Consider the following 19475-nt stretch of genomic DNA (forward strand, 5'->3'; position numbering starts at 1 on the left):
GAGTGCTGGGATTACAGGCGTGCGCCACCATGCCGGGTGTCACCCTCAGTCTACTTTTGCCACACCCTAATCTCCTATCTCAATAGTATGGCCCTTTTAGCAATATTAATTCTTCTAATACATGAATGCTAAATATTTTCTTTTGTGTTCAAGTTCAGTTTCTTTCATTAGTGTTTTACAGTTTTCAGAGTAGAGATCTTTCACTTCCTTGGTTAAATTTATTCCTAGGGTCCCATTTTTGGCTATTGTAAGTGGAATTATTTTCATGGTTTCTTTTTCCGATAGTTTACAGTTAACGTATAGAAACACTGCTAAAAAAAACCCGGATTACTTTTAAATGTCAATTTAGTTTCCCACAACTTTACTGAATTTATTTGTTCGTTTTAAGAGTTTTTGTGATGTCTTTAGGTTTTTCTGTGTATAAGATTATGTCATTTGCAAATGGGGACAATTCGACTTCCTCTTTTCTAGTTTGAATGTCCTTAATTTCTTACTCTTGTGTAATTATTCTGAGAAGCCTTTCCTGAACTACACTGAGTAAGTGGGCTAAAAGTGGACCCTGGTCTTGTTTCCAGTTTTAGAGGAAATGATTTAAGCATTTTCCCATTCAGTATGTTGCAGACTGTCAGCTTGTCAGATTTTCCATTTGCTTTGATCTTACTGTGTTGTGTGTTGATTTTTCTTTTTTTTTTTTTTGAGACAGGGTCTCGCTCTGGAGTGCAGGCTGCCCTGCACTTGTTCTCACAGTATATAGTTCAGGTTGGTCTCAAACTTGTAGTAATCCTCCTGCCTCAGCCTGCTGAGTGCTGGGATTATACATGTGTGCCACCATGCCTGGTCTATGTGGGTATCTTTCACGCCTACTGTTTTGAGAGCTTTTACATGAAGGGATGTTAAATTTTACCAAGTGCATTTTCTGCACTTGCTAAAATGATCATATGGCTTTGATCCTTCACTATGGCAATGCAGTGAATCATCTTTATGGATATGTGCATGTTGCACTATCCCCGTATTCTTGCGATGAATCCTACTTGATCAGCGTGAACAATCTTTTGAATGTGCTCTTGAATTTGGTTGGCTAGAATTTTGTTCAGGATTTTTGCATCTGTATTTATCAGGCGGGCCTGTTCCTTCTCCCCCTCCTTCCTTCTCTGGTTTGTCCTTGTCTCGCTTTGACAGCAGGGTGGTGCTGGCCTTATAGATCGAATGTGAAAGATTTCCCTCTTGCTCAGTTTCCTGGAATTTAATTTTAGTTGTACCTTTTTCTTTGCAGTGTCAGGGATGACACATGCTGGCTTGTGGTCTACCCTTGAGCTTCATCCCCAGCCTATGACTGTAGACTTGAAACCTCTGCCCTGATGTATTTTTTAGTGTCACAATTTACATATTTTACATTATTTATTTCTTAAAATATATTGAAGTTACTGGTACTTGTCACTGTTTGACTTCTAACCTTCATATCAGATATATCTGATTTACAGAGAGCTGTAACAGTATGGGTTTTGGGATTTGACTATTTACCTTTCCTAGTGAATTTTATGCTTTCGTATATTTTCACGATGGTAACTAGTGTCCTTCTATCTAGAATAACTCCCTTCGGCATTTCTGGTAAGGCAGGTATAGCGGTCATGATTTTGCTGGTCTGAGAAAGATTTTATTTCTCTTTCGTTTCTGAAGGACAGCTTTGCTGCTCATGGTGTTGCTGGCCGCCATGTTTCTGCCTCAGCCCTTTGAATACCTCATTCCATGCACTCCTGGTCTGCAGAGTTTCTGCTGAGAAACCAGCTGATTGTCTATTGAGCCCTCTTTTATTTGGGACTTGCATGCACCTAAAACCAGCACCACAAGGATAACGCCAAGGTCTTGCCAGCTGGAGCAGCAGTCAGACTTCCTTCTTTCCTGTCCGTAGGGGTTGAGTGCCTATGAACCATAACTTGAGGAACAATTTTCTTGGGGTGTTGCCATTCTGCAGCATGGGGCTCTGGGGCTCTCTTGTCAAAGCGAAGTGTTTCACTTGTGCAATTTCGAGGCAAAGGGTGGAGTCCTGGTGGATCTTATCATGTCCTCAGGTCATCTTTTCTCTTGTCCTCTTCCTTCTCAGCAACCAAGTTCTCCTCTGCTCTCTCTTTGCAATCTACAGGTGTACTGGAGCTTCCTTTTCTGGACAAACTCACAAGTTTTTAAATCATTCTGCTGGGGGTCTTTGCTTTTTGTTTTTTGGTCTTTTTCAAGACAGGATCTCGCTATGTAGTTCAGGCTGGCCTTGAGCTCACTTTGTAGCCTAGGCTGGTCTCAAACTCTCAAGGATCCTCCTGCCTCAGCCTCTGGAGTGCTGGGATTACAAGCATGTGCCACCACACATGGCTTGGGTCTTTGTTTTTGATTCTCAACATAGATCTGGCTAAAAGCCCCCAAACAGGAGCCAGGCCACCACTTCAACATTAGACTGCCTTGAAATTTCTTCTGCAAGATTAATTAGTCCACCACCCTAATCACAGTCTATGTAAAGTCTCTAGAAATGAGCAAAATGCAGACAGACTTTCTGCCAAGGCATAACACACATCATCCGGAGTCCAACAGTCAATGCAGTCCTTCTTCCCAGCAGAAACCTCCCAATTCTGGTCTTTACCAACAGCATTTCTACCAGCATTCTGGTCTTCTGAACTCTGATCAGAATCTCCCATTAAGTACAGCTTAAGGCTTTCCAGGGCTGTTTCTTCAGCCGGCTTCTCCAAATTTTTCCAAACTCTTCCCACAAGTCAGTTCCAAAGACTCCTGAGCCACACGGTCTGGCATAGTCACAGCAATGAGCCCATTTCTCTGGTATCAGAATCGGTCCTAGTAACTTTTCTTGTTGCTGAGACAAAATACCCAACACTAAAAGTTAAAGGAGCAAAGCTTTATTTAGCTCACAGTTTGTAGAGGTTTCAGTCCACAACTGGCTGTCTCCAGGGCAGGATGGCGTGGCAGAGGGGCATTGTAGTGGAGAAACAGTCTATGGTGAAGCAGGGCAGGCAGAAGACAGTAAGCAGCAAGCAACAAGCCACGACCCTCTTTCTGAACCTTATATCATACCCAGGGTACCTGTCCTTAGGGCAGGTAGCACTCACACCCAGGGTGGGGCACTCTTAATCCTACCCAAAACTATACCAAACCAATCAGTGGACTAATTTAGTAATCACACATCCTTGATCCTAGCATCACACACTCCAGATCTAGCCACACCTCTGGAAAGCCCCACCTATGACTGGATGAGGCTTTGGGGGGACATCTAGACACAACCATAGCATCCACTCATTCACAAAGCAGGACAGAAGCCAGCAGCGGCTCTGGTTCCAAAGTGCAACAGCTGCCCAGGCCTCCAGCTGGGCCACAGTATGGGCTCCTTGTCTGGGGTGAGCATATGTGTAGGCCAGGTGGCTCCTGCAGAAGGCTTAGTGCTTGTGAGTCCGCAGCGGACAGCAGTGGGGGAAGGATAGGTGTGGTGGTGGTGGGTGGCTGATGGGGTCCTCTCACTCACCTGCCCCACCTCAGTGGCGGGAGCGGTGGTGGGAGTCAAGGTTTCCACCCATTGCGGATGGCCACCCACACTTCTGTGCTCTGTAGAGTTTCTGCTGCTCCTTTGATAGAACTCTGGCACTCTCCTTTAGTTTCATTAAAATATATGAGGGACCAGGGATATAGCTCAGTGGCATAAAGGCCTGCCTGGCACATGCAAGGTCCTGAGTTTGGTTGCCGGTACCAAAAAAAAGAATATGAGGGGTGATAAAAATATACGGTGAATGTTTAATTTTAAAGACTTATTAGAGTAAAAGACATTACTATTAATTTCTCTCAAAATTCTCGGTCTTCTGTCAAACATACTTGTCGTTCTAGCCACATTCTGAGACCGTTCTGAAAATCCTCTTTTGGGTCTTTATGAGGTATGGTTAAAAATGTGGAGGTGTGGTAAAAAATGGGGTGAATGCTACTGCCAAATGCCACCCAACAGGAAGGTAGGCTCGTAAAAATATAATGGTGTGTCCTCATGCTCCTCATTCACTAGACGTGGCACCAAATGACTTCTGGTTCTACCCTAAAGTCAAAATGACCATGGAAGGTAAATATTTTGCATCAGGTCAGGACACTGAAGCAGCTATAGCAGTGCAGCTAAAGACACTCATGAAAGAGGACTTCCAGACCTGCTTCAGAAAGTGGCAAGAAAGATGGGATGCATATATTTGAAGCGAGAGCAGGTAATCAGAGGAGGATTAATGGCAACATGTCTTTATCGTAATATATTAAAAAAATTAGATGTTCACCATAATTTCTGATCACATCCCATATTTGCTGGTTGGTTGTTCTGGCCATCTTCGTGTGTGTGGGTGGTGGTGGGGCGGTGAACATGAAGGGCTCCTGGGTAAGCCATCTTGCTGATGCCCAGGAAGTCTGTGTTTTCATTTACCGTGCAGCATAGGTGGACTCTTGTTCACCTTTTCTCACTGGCCAGTCGAGAGCTGACGTGCAACAAACATGCAGCAAGCCTTTGGTTACTTTGCACTCTTTCTCCCTTCTTCTCTAGGGTGTCCTCAGCAGGAGAGTGACATTGCCTTCTTGATTGATGGCTCCGGTAGCATCCACGATTTTGACTTTCAGAAGATGAAGGAGTTTGTCTCAACTGTGATGGAGCAATTTGAAAAGTCTAAAACCTTGGTGAGCGCCAGTGGGGAAGCGAAGGAGTAGTCCCTGGGAGGCTGGGAAATGCTGGTAACCAGACCTCTACTTTCCCGCCCGCCACAAGTGCAAACGTTGCTATCGGGTTAATAATATCGCAACAGGCTGATCAGGTCCACAATCTTCCAAATGAGTGTGTGGTAAAGGCTAAATAAAAAGAGGTGAATGGAATGAATTCAGAGCTCCAGGAGGATCAAAGCCCTCTCACAGAATTCAAGATTCTCTCAAGGCTAAGACCAAGACCTTCTCTGGGTGGCTGGATTTATTTGGTTATCAGAAGAAGGGAGGGGAGTGCTCAAGAAGGGGGGAATTACTCAAGGACTTCTCCAAGTAAGGTATTAAGTTAATCCCATCCAGGAGTGAGATGCCTGAGGCTATGGTCTTTATCTAGTTGAGATTGGATCCAGGTGTCCCTGGCTGTGATCTTGTCTTGTCCTTTGAGGCTTTCCAGCTTCACCCACCATTACAGGTTTTAGTAGGGATTAGTGACTCACAGAGGTTCACTTACTATGAGTCTTCCACCCATCTCCAGACAAGGAGCCTAGACCTTGGACAGACTCACAAGTAAACATGGAAAGTCAATTGGTTAATTTAAGTCCTGCTCAGGGCTGCTTCCCAGTGGTCTCCATCACATTGCCACCTTGGTTGCTGTGCTACTTCACAGTTCTCTGCTGTCTGGATGCAGGCTTAACCTCCTCTCAGCCCTGGTAAAACAGACAGTGCTGGCCAACTGGCGGGGGCTGGCATGGGAGATGAGCCCATGTGCCCTCTCTTGCTGAGTCCTAGTACTGAGAAGAGTGGAAGCTGTAGAGAAGGAATCTGGAAATTGGTGTGTTTCACGACTGACAGAGGGCTGGCTGGGGAGGAGGGGTGCCTTCTCCAAGGTAATGCCAGGTGCCCTGTTCCCAGTTCTCTTTGATGCAGTACTCAGACGAGTTCTGGACTCATTTCACCTTCAATGATTTCAAGAAAAAAGCTAACCCCAGAGATCTGGTAAACCCAATAAGACAGCTGAGAGGGCTGACACACACTGCCACAGGCATCCGCAAAGTAACGTAAGTTCTTTCCTCTTTGCTGAGGATGGGAAGAGGAGGATATATTTTTAGCAAAGCTTTGAAGGATGAGGGAAGTTGCTCAGAAAGGGCTGGGGCGAAGCCTGTTTTTGGGGGTGGGGGAGCAGCATGAGCAGAGGGTTGAAGGAGGAACTGTGTGCCGGGCGTCCATGAAGAAACACTTTGGGGAGTCAAAGGGGAACTCGAGGGAGAGGTGAGGGAAGGGGTGAGCAGGCGGGGTGAGTCTAGGCTGCCAAAGGCAGCTTGGTGGTGGTGGGGATGGCTGGCTGGCTCTAAGCTGTGGGGTGACGTCACATCTTGTTTGGGAAATTTCACTCTGATTTCAGTGTGTGTTTACAAGGTAGGGCGGGCTGGGACACAGCATAGAAAGATGAGCCAGCGAGGTCCTGTGGGATATTCTGGGATAGAGTCAATGAAAGCCCGACTGAGTCTATTTCTTGTTTGAAAATTTCTAAACTTAAAAGCCATCATTTTCAGTTTAAGATATAAAACTATGCAAGAGCACATAAAGCCCAAGAGAGCTTTCTTTCTCTGTCTCTCCCTTATCTCCTCTTCCACTGCCTTTCCATGGGGGGAGCAGTCATAGCTCAGCATTAAGTCTCAGGGGAGACAGACACTGGCTACATCGGTGTCTTTGACGTCGCTGACATTTCCTCCCTAGCTTTCACGGCATCTCTGTCCACTTACATTTGACAGAAGAGAACTATTTCAGAGCAACAGCGGAGCCCGAGAGAATGCAGTCAAGGTCCTAGTTGTCATCACAGATGGAGAGAAGTATGGGGACCCTTTGAACTATGAGGATGTCATCCCTGAGGCAAACAGAAGGGGCATCATTCGCTATGTCATTGGGGTAAGAAATGCGAGTCTTCTACTTGGATATACCCATCCTTAATTTGCAAATAGTGGTGAAATCACAGTGAGGTCAGGGTTCCTGCTAGCCCCCACAGATCCATCTCACTTATCTGATGTCACCATCAGGCTATAAGCAAATTATTCTAAAATTCAGTGGCTTAAAATAGTAAGGAACTCAGGTGGCTGAGGCAGGAGGATAATTTCGAGTTGGTGACCAGCCTGGACTACAAAGTAGGCTCAAGGCCAGCCTGAACTGCATAGCAAGACCCTGTCTCAAAAAAAAAAAAAAAAAAGAAAAAAACCCCCCCCCGCCCCAATAGTAAGGAAAGCCAGGCCTGGCTGTGCAAGCCTGTAATCTCAGCACTCTGGGAAGCTGAGGCAGGAGGATCATGAGTTTGAACTCAGCCTGAGCAACTTACTACTTAGTGAGATCTTGTTTCACCCGCAAAAATAAATAAATAAAAAATAAAACAGGTTGGGACTGTAGCTCAGTGAGAAGGCTCTTGGTTCGAGTCCCAGTGCTACATGAAAACAGTAAGTTTATAAGTCCACTGGATAGTTTTCCTGACTCAGCTGGGGTCACATTTGTAATCAGCAGCTGACTTTGGGGAAGATCTCATCTTTCCCAGGACCCCCACTTTTGAGGGTTGCCATTTATGCCTGCCTGCTGGACAGAGGGCCTTGGTCAAAAAACTAGGGTGATTTGGCTCTTCTGCTTCTGGGCCTTGTTGTCTAGTGGGCTGGCCTTGGTTCACGCTTGCGATGAAGGCAGAGGAATCGGAGAGTAGGTGGAAATGTTGCCGGTGCCTTTCCAAGCCTCTGTGTCACATTTGATGCCATCCATGGACTAAATCAAGATCCATGGCTGAGCCCAAGGGAATGAATGGGGCAGATGACTTCATCAAGAGTAGGAGGGCATGCAAAGTTCTGGGGAAAGGGCTCACATATAGGAAGACGTGAAGAGTTAGTGTCATCAGTATAAACAAACTACCCCAGCACCTTGTGTGACATAGGAAAAAGTAGCCTCATGACCCATAGCTTGGTATGGGGTTAATAATATCCCTTAGTTATTGCAGGCTGATCAGGTCCGCAATCTCCTGAATGAGTGTATGGCAAAGGCTAAATAAAAAGAGGCAAACGGCATGATTTCAGGGCTCCAGGAGGATCAAAGTCCTCTCATGTAATTCAAGATTCTCTCAGGGCTAAGACCAAGACCTTCTCTGGGTGGCCTCTATTTATTTGGTTATCAGAAGAAGGGAGGGGAGTACTCAAGAAGGGCAGAACCACTCAAGGACTTCTCCAAGTAAGGTATTAAGTTAATCCACTGAAGAATGAGATGCCTGAGGCTATAGTCTTTATCCAGCTGAGATCTGATCCAGGTGTCCTTGGCAGTTGTCTTGTCCTTTGAGGCTTTCTGGCTTCCTCCACCACTACAAGTTCTAGTAGGGATTAGTGACTCACAGAGGTTCATTTACTATGAGTCTGCCATTTCCAACAAGGAGCCTAGGCCTTGGACAGATTCACAAGAGAACATGAAAAGCCAATCGATTAATTTAAGTCCTGCTCAGGTCTGCTTCGTAGTGGTCTCCACCAGCTTGGCATGTAAGAACCACCTTCATATACAAAAAAAGGCTCCCTTTCCTCTGGAGTGGGGAGAGCTCAGCCCCTACCAGAAGACCTGGCAGAGCAAATGGATCAAAAGCCAAGTTTAAGTCCCCAGTGCTCCTTGCTCAGTACACAACCTGCTCAACCATACAGTACTTGTCAGCCTTGTCTCAGGTTGCCTGGTGTATTTTCTCATCTGTCAAATAACATTTCAGATCATTTTCCTAAGGATTTTTTTTCCTAGAAGCTACTGTTACTCCAAGGTAGTATCTGATTGGTCCTTTATTCTTCCATAACAGGTGGGAGATGCCTTCAGAAATGACAAAAACCGCCAAGAACTGCATACCATTGCATCAGCACCATCTCATGACCATGTGTTCCAGGTGAACAACTTCGATGCTCTGAAGACCATTCAGAATCAGCTTCAGGAAAAGATCTTTGCCATTGAGGGTGAGGAGGGGCAGCGGTGTTTCCTGAAGAGCTACAGACACTGACCAGGCCCTCTTAAGCCTCAGTATTTTGAACCTCAACATCGGCTCACTCCCAGTCACCTGGGCTTCACTTAGCCAATTCCTTTGAAATCAGAGAATCTAGGCTGATAAATTGAAGTGTCGGGGAGCCAAATCCAACACAGTGTTTCCCTCTGAATGTGGATGTATTGTCAGCATTTGTTTGCTTAGAATAGTGCCTGGTACACAGAACTTGCTCAATAAACTTAAAAAAAAAATATTCTACCAAAAAATGTATACAGTTGGCTGTGGTAGAGCATGCCTGCAACCCCAGGACTCAGGAGGCTGAGGCAGGAGGATTGCCATGAATTTGAGGCCAGCCTGGGCTACATAGTGAGTTCAAGGCCAACCTGAACTACAGAATGGGACCTTGTCTCAAAAACTAAAAAAAAAAAAAAAAATGCATACACACTTCAGGAAAAGAAAAAATTGTGTAAATATTTTAATACTAAATTTATTGAGACATCATGAGAGTAGTGCAAGTTACCTCTGGCCTCTACAATTACATGAGATGCTCAAAGTGGTAGCCATTAGCTCCCAGGTATTTATTAGTGTGGTGAACTGCTGCTTGGGTAACCCTGGTCACTGAAACTGGGGCATATGCATTTTCAATTTCTTCTCTAAGGGCTGACAGTGTAATAATGGGTCCTCCACAGAGAAAATACTAACATATTTATGCAAATTTTTTTCCTGAAATGTGTATACATTTTTTGGGCAGACTCTCTCTCTACATAATCCTGGGGATCTGGGGATGGAACCCAGGGCCTTTGCACTGAGCTACAACCCCACCCCTTTTTATTTATTTATTTTTTTTGAGAAGGGGGGTCTTACTAAGTCTCAGAATTGCCCAGGCTGGCCTCAAATTTGCAGTCCTCCTGCTTCAGCCTCCCACGTAGCTGGGAATGCAGGTGTCCACCGCCATGTCCGGCTTCAATAAATGTTTACTGAATGAAAGAATTTAGAAACTGGGGAATTTCCTGTACAGTCTGTGCGTCTTCTCTTGAAAAGCTGGAAGATCGGACACTTGAGGCCCACATTCTCACTCGACAGAAAGGAGCTGCGGGGGCCTGCGGTCCCTTAAAGAGGGGCGGATGCCTTCCGGGTCAACACGGCACCTGCTGAGCCTCCCTTTCTGAGCTCCTCTGCTTTCTTTTTTTTTTGGTGTCGGAAATCGAACTCAGGACCTTCCACTTGACAGGCACTTTTGCAGCTGAGCTGTATCCCTGGACCCCGTTCCTCTGCTTTCTTTAACGTTAGCAATTTCTCCTCCCAGGTACTCAGACCGGAAGTTCCAGCTCCTTTGAGCACGAGATGTCTCAGGAAGGTTTCAGCGCAGCTATTACCTCCGTAAGTGACCCTTCCTTGGCTTGCGGTGGATGTGGGAGAAGAAGCAGCCAAAGAAGAGGTGCAAGGCTTGCGGGGGCTCTTTGAGACGGCTTCTGGGGCTGGGGAGGGGGCACCTCTTTGATGCGCAGCTGCGGTCTCTTTTTCCTCATGATTCTGTTCAACTCCTTTTCCCAGAACGGCCCCTTGCTGGGTTCTGTGGGCAGCTTTGACTGGGCCGGGGGAGCTTTTCTGCATACATCAGGGGGAAGAGTCACCTTCATCAACAAAACTAGGGTGAATGCAGACATGAATGATGCTTACTTGGGTAAGTGGAGAAAGGCCTGTACCCCTCTGAGAAGGGGAAGGATGTAGTGTACCCCGCCAGGACGGAGCCTGCTGGATCTTTCTGCCGGATAGCTGTCAAGACAGAAATCTCAAAATTGAATTTTAATTAGTCAGGGGTGGTACAAATGCCTATAATCCCAGCATTTTGGGAGGCTGAGACAGGAAGATCACTAATCGAAGCCCAGCCACGGCCACTTAGCGATTGAGCAACTTCCCTGTCTCAAAATGAAAAATACTGGGGATGGAGCTTGGGGTCACCATAGCTTCCCAAGCGTGGGGCTGTCCCGCTGCGCCTGCCCAAGGCTGGGTGGCGGGAAGCGAGGCGGGGTCCGCGAGGGAAGCACTCGGCTTTCAGAGCACCATCTTTAGGTTACGCTGCTGCGGTCATCGTACGGAAGCAGGGACAAAACCTGGTTCTGGGGGCACCTCGGTACCAGCACACTGGCCTGGTGGTGATGTTCAAACAGAATGCTGGTGCCTGGGAGAGCAGCGCCGAGATCCAGGGCAGCCAGGTGAGTGCGCAGTGTGTCAAGCACGCATCGCAGAGCACCGGGGGGGCCGACAGACTCCAGGACAGGCTGCGGGACGCCATGCATGGCGGAGCTGCCGCGGGAGCCTTCACAGGGTTTAAGCTGCAGAATCAGGGGACAGGCTTTGGTTTTGAGGATTCTGTATCCTCAGCCTTTTAAGCAACAATACACAATTATGTTTGATCTGTATCGAGCTCTCTTAAACTGCTACCTGGATCCAGAATTAGTATTCAACCTGTACATAAACAATATAGGCACACTAACTTTTTAAATGTTGAAATCATTCCACGTCTGCTCGTGATGGCTCTGTTCTTAATCAACTCAAATTTCCTGCAACTAGGGAATGCATAAAGAGACTGTGGAGCCAGGCGTGGTGGCGCACGCCTGTATTCCCAGCACTGGGGAGGCTGAGGCAGGAGGATCATTGTAAGTTTGAGACCAGCCTGGGCTACAAAGTGAGCTAAGGCCAGCCTGAACTGCATAGGGAGACCCTGTCTCACAAAGACAAAAACACACAGACTGTGGAATGCTTATGTAACGGAATATGCACGTTGGATGCCAATACGTACAAAGCATAGATGAATCTTAAATGCATTATTCTATGTGGAAGAAGCTGGTTCCAAACGGCTACATATTATAAAATCCCGTTTATATAACATTCTGGAAATGGCAAAATTATTGGGACAGAAGACAGATTAGTGGTTGCCAGGGACTAGTGGTTTGGGGAAAGGCTGACTGTGATGAGCGTGAGGGAATATTTTGGAGATGAATGAAACTGTTCTATAACTATGGTGATGGTTCGATAACCTAATGTCGTGACAACTCTCTCCCTCTCTATATTTTTTTCTGTCTTTTTGAGACAGGGTCTCGCTATGCAGTCCAGGCTCACCTTGAGCTCACTTTGTAGCCCAGGCTGGTCTCAAACTTGCAACAATCCTCCTGCCTCAGCCTCCTGAGTGCTGGGATTACAGGCGTGCACCACCACGCCCGGCTATGACAACTCTAAAACTGCGTACTGTGTAAAAAGACTGAATTTATATGTAAAATTTAACCCAGTACACATGAAACAATAGAAATCCTATTGACTTTAGTTTGGAACCTAAATGACTTTAGTGGGTTTTACAGTTGATCTCTCTCAGTGGGGTACGGGGCAGGGATCATGTTGCCAGGAGCCACGATGTGATGTGCTTTCGAGCTTTCATTCCTAGAACTTACCCAGGTTGAGAACTGCCATATATATACATATATATATATATATATATTTTTTTTTTTTTTTCTCTGTGTCTCTAGCGCCCAGCCTGTGCTTAGCAAATAACAAACCCTTGTTTGTTGAATGAATTAATGGATAGTTAAATGGAGGAATCCAGTGGGTGAATTCTACCTATTGACATTGGCTATATTTTTAAACAATTCTATACTGATAGGCAGACATTATTTCTCAGTATCACACAAAACATTTCTGAGGGGCACTTATTATTTTTAATCCAACTGGTCAATGCGTTATTAGTCAGACTGCCAGCTTTGACCATCCTCCGCTTAAGATTTCCATTCTTTTGGAAGGGTACCCTGTCTGCTCTGATAGGTTTTTTCTGTTGGGGTGAGTCCCAGCCCCTGTGCCACCTGACTCTATAATATGCTCCTCCAGCTTGTAGCACATTCAAAGATTTATAATGAATCATCTAAAGAGCACACGCTCTCCAAAAGGTTCTCCTCAGCAGGCGTGATTTTTCCTTCACAGAAAGAAAGCTCCTCCATCCTGCTTTGGATGGGAAGGTGTATGAGAGCCTGGCTCATCTCTTTCAGATTGGCTCCTACTTCGGGGCCTCCCTGTGCTCTGTGGATGTGGACAGAGACGGCAGCACCGACCTGGTCCTCATCGGGGCCCCCCATTACTACGAGCCGACCCGAGGGGGCCGGGTGTCCGTGTGTCCCCTGCCCAAGGGGGTGAGTGGCTGTGGGGCCTGGGCTGGGGTTCTGGGTGCGGGCGGCAGGTTTGCGTGCTGTGGGGCCCGACCCTGGCTTTGTTCAGCAGAGGGCTCGGTGGCGGTGTGACGCTGTCCTGCAAGGCGAGCCGGGCCATCCCTGGGGCCGCTTTGGGGCGGCGATGACAGCGCTGGGGGATGTGAACGGGGACCAGCTGGCGGACGTGGCCATCGGGGCCCCTGGGGAGCAGGAGAACCGGGGCGCTGTCTACGTGTTTCACGGAGTGTCTGTAGTCAGCATTCGCTCCTCACACAGCCAGGTAAGGTCACTGTCCCTGTCCCTGTCTGTGTCATGGCAGTAACACAGCTTCGCTGACCTGTCCCCTCCAAATTCAGCATTCTTACAGCAGCCACATTCGTTCTCCCAGTGTTCCTGTCAGAACCTTCACGGATAATACACTCTTCACAGAAACCTCAGGATCGCAGTTCCGGATTAGCTCTCTGTAATGAATGGAAGTGGCTGACTTGCCCACCGTTCCACATTGTGTTCTGTTCTACTACAGCCCGCTGAGGCCAGCCGGGCTCCTTGCCTCTGGTCTCTGGCTGTTTTCTAGCCTCGTTCTTCTCTCTTTCTTTTAAATAGCTTATTGTGATAAGAACACTTCGCACGAGACCTACGCTCGCAACAGCTTTGAAATGTATAACATGGTAGTTACCTGTTCGCACAACGTTGTACAGCGCCTCTCTGCGAGCTTAGTCATCTGGAGTAACTGGAGTTTGACACCCACTGGTTAGAAGTGTCACTTCCCCGCCTTCAGCGCCTGCCCCCACCCTTCTGGTCTTGGCTCCCGTGATTTTGACTGTTTTAGAGGACTCTCGTAAATGGAACTATTTACCCTTCTGTGTCTAGCATATTTCACTGAGAGTAACGTCTTCTAGCTTCCTTTCTGTTGTTGCAAATGATATAATTTCCTTCTTTTTAAAGGCTGAATGTTATTAATGGTGTCTTCTGAAAAAAATTTAGCAATATTTTGTAACTTTTAGTGTATAGGTCCTTTAATTCCTTAGTTAAATTTAAGGTTTATTTATTTATTTATTCATTTATCTATCTGTTTGAGACAGGGTCTCGCTTTGCGGCTCAGGCTGGCCTTGAGCTCACTTTGTAGCTCAGGCCGGTCTCTAACTTGCAACGATCCTCCTGCCTCAGCCTCCCGAGTGCTGGGATTACAGGTGTGCGCCACCAGTCCAGCTAAATTTATGTTTTATTCTAAGTATTTTATCCTTTTTTATGCTGTTATAAAAGAGATTGCTTTTCAAATTTCACTTTCAGATATCACATTATTAGTGTATAGAGACAATTGATTTTTTATTTTTTATTTTTTTTGGTACTTGCCAGGCAGGCACTTGTGCCACTGAGCTATATCCCTGGCTAGACAACTGATTTTTTAATTTAAATATTTAAGTGTGACATAATGACTGTACATATTTATAGGTACAATGTGATGTTTTCATTAGTACATGTTTGTGGTACATAATGAATACATTCATTGTGGATAGTTGTTACATGTATAAGATGCATCTTGATTCCTTTTACATCGTCTTCCCGTTCCTCCCTAACTCTCAACATCTCTTGGTCTCTTTCCTTTTTCCAAAAGATCTATCCCTTGTTTCCTTTTAAATATCTTTTATTTTTGCTCTTTAACTTGCTCATACTTTGTGTTTCTAATTTATGTGAAACTATGCAATATTTAAACTTGTGTATCTGACATATCACTTAATATTATGGATTCAGGGTGCATCCGTTTTCCTGCAAATGACTCAAATTTGTCCTTTCTGGTACAGTAGCTCTCTATTGCGTATAAATACCACATTTTCTTTATACGTTCATCTGTGGATGGACATACAGGCTGCTTCCAAGACTTAGCTATTATGAATTGTGCTGCTATGAACATGGGTGTCATGTATCACTGCAATATGAATAGTTTGGTCAAATGGAATTTTTAGTTTTAGTGTTCTGAGGACTCTCCATACTGATCTCCACAGTGGTGGTACTAGTTTACATTCCCACCAGCACAGTAGAAGGAAAGGTTTCTTTTCACCACAGGTGCATCAGAGTTTGTTAATATTTCATTTCTTGGTGACAAGCCTTCTTTCTGGAGTAAGAGGGAATCTCAGAGTTGTTTGAATTTGTGTTTTTACTGGCCAGTGATGTTGAAAATATTTTCCTGTATTTATGGGTCATTTGTATCTCTTCTTCTGTTAAGTATCTATTCCTTTCAGCTAGCCATGTTTTGATTGGATCTTTCATTTTGGGGGGCTTAATTTTTTGTAGTTCTTTATATTTTTAGACATTAACCCTCTGTCCGAGGCATAACTAGCAAAGTGTTTGTTGCCCATTCTGTAGGTTGTCTCTTCATTCTGTTGTTGTTTCTTTTGCTGTGCAGAGACCTTTTAATTTGACATAACCCTATCTGTTGATTCTTGATGTTATTTCTTGTACAACTGGGGTTTTGTTCAGAAAGTCCTGCCCTGTGTCTATGTTTTCAAGAGTTTCATCAGTTTCATCTTCCATCAGGTTAAGTGTTTCTGTTTTATTTTTTACATCTTTGATCCGTTTTAATTTTAGTTTAGTACACGGTGAGAGATACGGGTCTAGATTCAATCTTTTGAGTGTGGATGTCAGTTTCCCCAGACTATTTGCCAAAGAGATTAGTGTATATTTTTGGCTTTTCCAGTGTATATTTTTGGCTCCTTCATCAAAGATCAGATAACTGAATGTGTTTGGGGTTGTTTCATCCTCTATTCCATTCTATTGGTCTGTATGTCCATTTTTTGTGCCAGTACTATGCTGTTTTTATCACTGAGCTTTGTAATATACTCAAAAAATACTTTTTAATATACTCAAAATATACTTTGTAATGTACTCAAAGCAAGAGGGGTTGTGATGCCTGTTGCTTTGTTCTTGTCACCCAGGATTTTGCTATTCTGAGTCTTTTCTGGTTCCAAACGTATTTTGGGATTGTTTTCTACAGTTCTGTGAGGAATACTGTCAGCATTTTTATTGGGTTGCATTAAATCTACATATCAGTTTTGGAAGTACAGCATTTTAACAAAGTTGGTTCTGCTTATCCAGGAACAGGGGATAATTTTTCATTTTCTATCGGCCCCTTCCATTTCCTTTTCATTTTTCAGAGCACTGTAGTTTTCATTGTCTTTCACTTCCTTGGCTAGGTTAATTCCTAGGTATTTAGTTTTTCTTGATGGTATTGTAAATGTTACTGTTTTCCTAATTTCTTTTTTGGTAGGTTCATTATTGGTGTACATGAAGGCTATTAATTTTTGTGTGTTGATTTTTTATCCTGCAATATTGCTAAATTTGTTATTAATTTTTGGTGGAATTTTTGGATAATTTACATAAAGGATCATGTCACCTGCAAGTAATGATAATTTAACTTTGTCCTTTCCTATACAGATCTTTTTTTTTCTTTCTCTTCCCTGATTTCTCCGGCTAATGTGTTGAGTACTGTATTGAATAAGAGTAGTGAAAGTGGATATCCTTGACTTGTTCCTGATTTTAGCAGGAAAGGTTTCAGCTTTTCCCCATTTAATACGATGTTGGCCATTTGTTTGTCAGAATTAGTTTTTATCAGATTGAGATGAGGTCCTTCTATATCTACTATCTTTAAGGTATTTTAAAAAATCACAAATGGATGTTGGATTTCATCAAAGTTTTTCTGCACTTATTAATGTGATTATGTGATTTTTGTCCTTCTCTTTATGTGATATATTACATTTATTGATTTGCATTTGTTAAATCATCCTTGCATGCCTAGGGTGAAATCTACTTGGTCATAATGTATAATCTTTTTCATGATTTCTTACATTCTATTTGCCAGTATCTTGCTGAGAATTTTTGTGTCTATGTTCATTAAGGAAATTGATCTGTAGTTTTCCTTTTTAGTTAAGTCCTTGACTAGTTTTGGAGTCAGGGTAATGCTACAGTCCATGAATGAGTCTGGAAGTACTTCTTCCCTTTCAGTTTCACTGAAGAGTTTAAGGGGTGTTGGTGTTAGATCCCTTATTGGCTTCATCATCTTGGTCTAGAACATTCTTGAGTATTTTTTGAAATGCTGGTTTGATGTTCATGTATCTCTTAAGGTGTTCTTTGTCATGGAATGTCCTTATTTCTCCATCAGTTTTGAAAGAAAAATTTGCAGGATAATAATATATCCCTACAGAATAGTAGGGAACTCATCGATCTCCTGGTGTACCCCAGGGAGGAGCAGCAGTGGGTATGAGGGAAATAGACAAGAGACAAGAGCTGGGTCAGGTGGAGGCGACCTCTTACCTAATGAGCAAGAGAATCCAACAACAACAATAGGGGTGTTTATTTAAACTCTTGCAAAGTTAGTATCAGGAGAGACAAGGTTGCCTAGCAATTAATGATTGACTTGTCCAGGTAGGACCCTTTTCTCAAGACAGAGGTATCTTGACTGCTTGAGACACTCTGGCTCTGTCCTGCCCTCACAATATGACTAATTTCCAGTTCCAGTGGCTCCCAACAACATTAGTTATATCTAATTATACCATATTATAATAATCTAATTATCTAATATAGTAGATATATTAATTATTACATTGTTGAAAATTGTTTTCTTTCAAGGCTTGGAACACTGCACTCCAAGCTCTCCTGGCCTTTGAAGTTTGCATAATCATAATGGATTTACTTTTATAAAAGTAAATAAGTGATCTTTTTGCTTATCTCTGATAGCTTTTAAGAGTGTGTCTTTTGTTGGACATCTGGAATTTGGTCTATGGTGTGTCATGGGAGTTTCTTTTTTTCTTTGTAGTTATTTGGTGCTCTGTAAGCCTCACTTGCCTGTAGCTTGAGTCCTTTTCTCATACTGGGAAGGTTTTCTTCTATGATTTCTGTAACAGATGTTTTTATGCTATGTGTACCATCTTTGGATTTCTCTCTAACTCCAGTTAGCAGTTAGGTCTTCTTAGAGTCCTCTAAGAGCTGTCGGAGGAATTTCCCACTCTTATCATTTTAAAGGCTTCTCTAAGCTTCATGGATTTCCATTTTCTCCTCAATTTCTGAAACCCTGTTCAGAGTGGTCATTTCTGCTATTTATGAATTCTATAGAATTCTTTATCTCTGGAACATCTGTTCAGCAACTTTTCATGGAGTCTATATCTTTGGTAAATTTGTCCTTCATGTTTTAAATTGTGCTGGTCAGGTCTTCCATTTTTTAATTTGTTTGTCCCTAATCATATTGGTAGTTCTGTATGATTGTTCCACTATCATTTATTTGGGTTATGTCTTTGAACTAGCTGAGTTTCCTTTCTTCCTCTTGAACATGTTTACGGTAGGGCTGTAATTTGTCTGTCCTGCTGCCGGGCACTCTGATTTGAATTTGACTTCCTGGCTTGAATAGACTGGTGCATGCACTGGTGGCATATGCTTGACTATCTGAAGAAATTGGTGCCTCTGTGGCTGCAAAAAAAAAACCAACCCAGTGTTACAACATTTTGCACACTCTACACACATCAGCCACCTTTATGTCTAAAATGTTTTAAAGAAATTCATGAATGTAAATTTCTTTTAATTTAATAAAATGAACTTGTTGATCATTGTAATAATTTTAACTGGTATGAATAATATTTTTTAATTTTTATTTCTTGGTACCAGGAATCAAACTCAGGACCTTGTGCTTGCCAGGCAGGTGCTTATGCCACTGAACTATATCCCTGGCCCTATGAATAATATTAATATTTATATTTGGGCAGTAATTATTCACATTCACATGACTAATTAGGTTTGGTCTTTTTTTTTAATAGAATTTTTATTAATTTTATTAGTAAAAAGACTGATGGAAGTAATTAGATCAATTTGTACTACTGGTGTTCATGACGTCTGATGGGACAGTCGTGTGTACCACCAGTGGTTTGAGTCGGTGAGAATGTGTTAATCATTTCATACAGCTTGGCTGTCTGGTTTCCTGTTGGTGCCCCTTGGGTCTGCTTGGAGAGAGCTGGGAGACTTTGAGGACATTTTGTTGCCTTGTTTTTTAAGTTCCTATTTTCTTTGGTGCTGAGAGTTGAGGTCAAATAGACTGAAGAGAGTTTGTAGTTGGTATGAGGAGCTCTTTAATTTTTGTTTTCCAATGATGTACTGCTGGTGTTATTTTTCCAGAGCCATTGTTTACCTCTTCAATTTATTCAACTTCATTGGGTGGGACCCTGTCCCTCTGTTGCACCCCTCAGAGGAGCAGGGTCAGGTGCGCTGGCTGACCAGGGCAGGCTGGGGACTCAGGGAGCGCGGTCGTTCCACATGAATTTTTTTTTTGGTACCAGCAATCAAACTCAGAACCTTGTACTTGCCAGGCAGGTACTGTGCTGCTGAGCTATCTCACCGGCCCTTCCATATGAATTTAAGGAATTTTCTATGAAAAATGACATTGGAATTTTGAGAGAGATTGCATTGGATCTGTAGATCATTTTGAGTAGTACTGAAAATTTTGTAATGTAATTTCATGTTCCTATTGTAAGTAGGATAGTTTAATATCTAAAATGGTTCACTTAAAATAATTTCATTTC

General features: G+C 43.7%; 1 protein-coding gene across 4 annotated transcripts in view; it reads left to right on the forward strand.

Annotated features, from left to right (window-relative positions):
- Itgam (integrin, alpha M (complement component 3 receptor 3 subunit)) overlaps positions 1 to 19475 on the forward strand; it is a 43921-nt gene that overhangs the window by 8497 nt on the left and 15949 nt on the right. For 3 of the 4 annotated variants that reach the window (XM_013504858.1, XM_005405316.2, XM_013504857.1), the window contains exons 6-14: positions 4562 to 4692; positions 5623 to 5768; positions 6483 to 6636; positions 8543 to 8693; positions 10026 to 10099; positions 10274 to 10403; positions 10793 to 10935; positions 12757 to 12897; positions 12983 to 13195. In XM_013504858.1, coding sequence (XP_013360312.1) covers positions 4562 to 4692; positions 5623 to 5768; positions 6483 to 6636; positions 8543 to 8693; positions 10026 to 10099; positions 10274 to 10403; positions 10793 to 10935; positions 12757 to 12897; positions 12983 to 13195 — 1283 coding nt within the window. The remainder of the gene's footprint in view (positions 1 to 4561; positions 4693 to 5622; positions 5769 to 6482; positions 6637 to 8542; positions 8694 to 10025; positions 10100 to 10273; positions 10404 to 10792; positions 10936 to 12756; positions 12898 to 12982; positions 13196 to 19475) is intronic. The other variant, XM_005405314.2, reaches the window with a different exon arrangement.

Source organism: Chinchilla lanigera, unplaced genomic scaffold (assembly GCF_000276665.1).
Source record: "Chinchilla lanigera isolate Chin_1 unplaced genomic scaffold, ChiLan1.0 scaffold00092, whole genome shotgun sequence".
Lineage (NCBI taxonomy): Eukaryota > Metazoa > Chordata > Mammalia > Rodentia > Chinchillidae > Chinchilla > Chinchilla lanigera.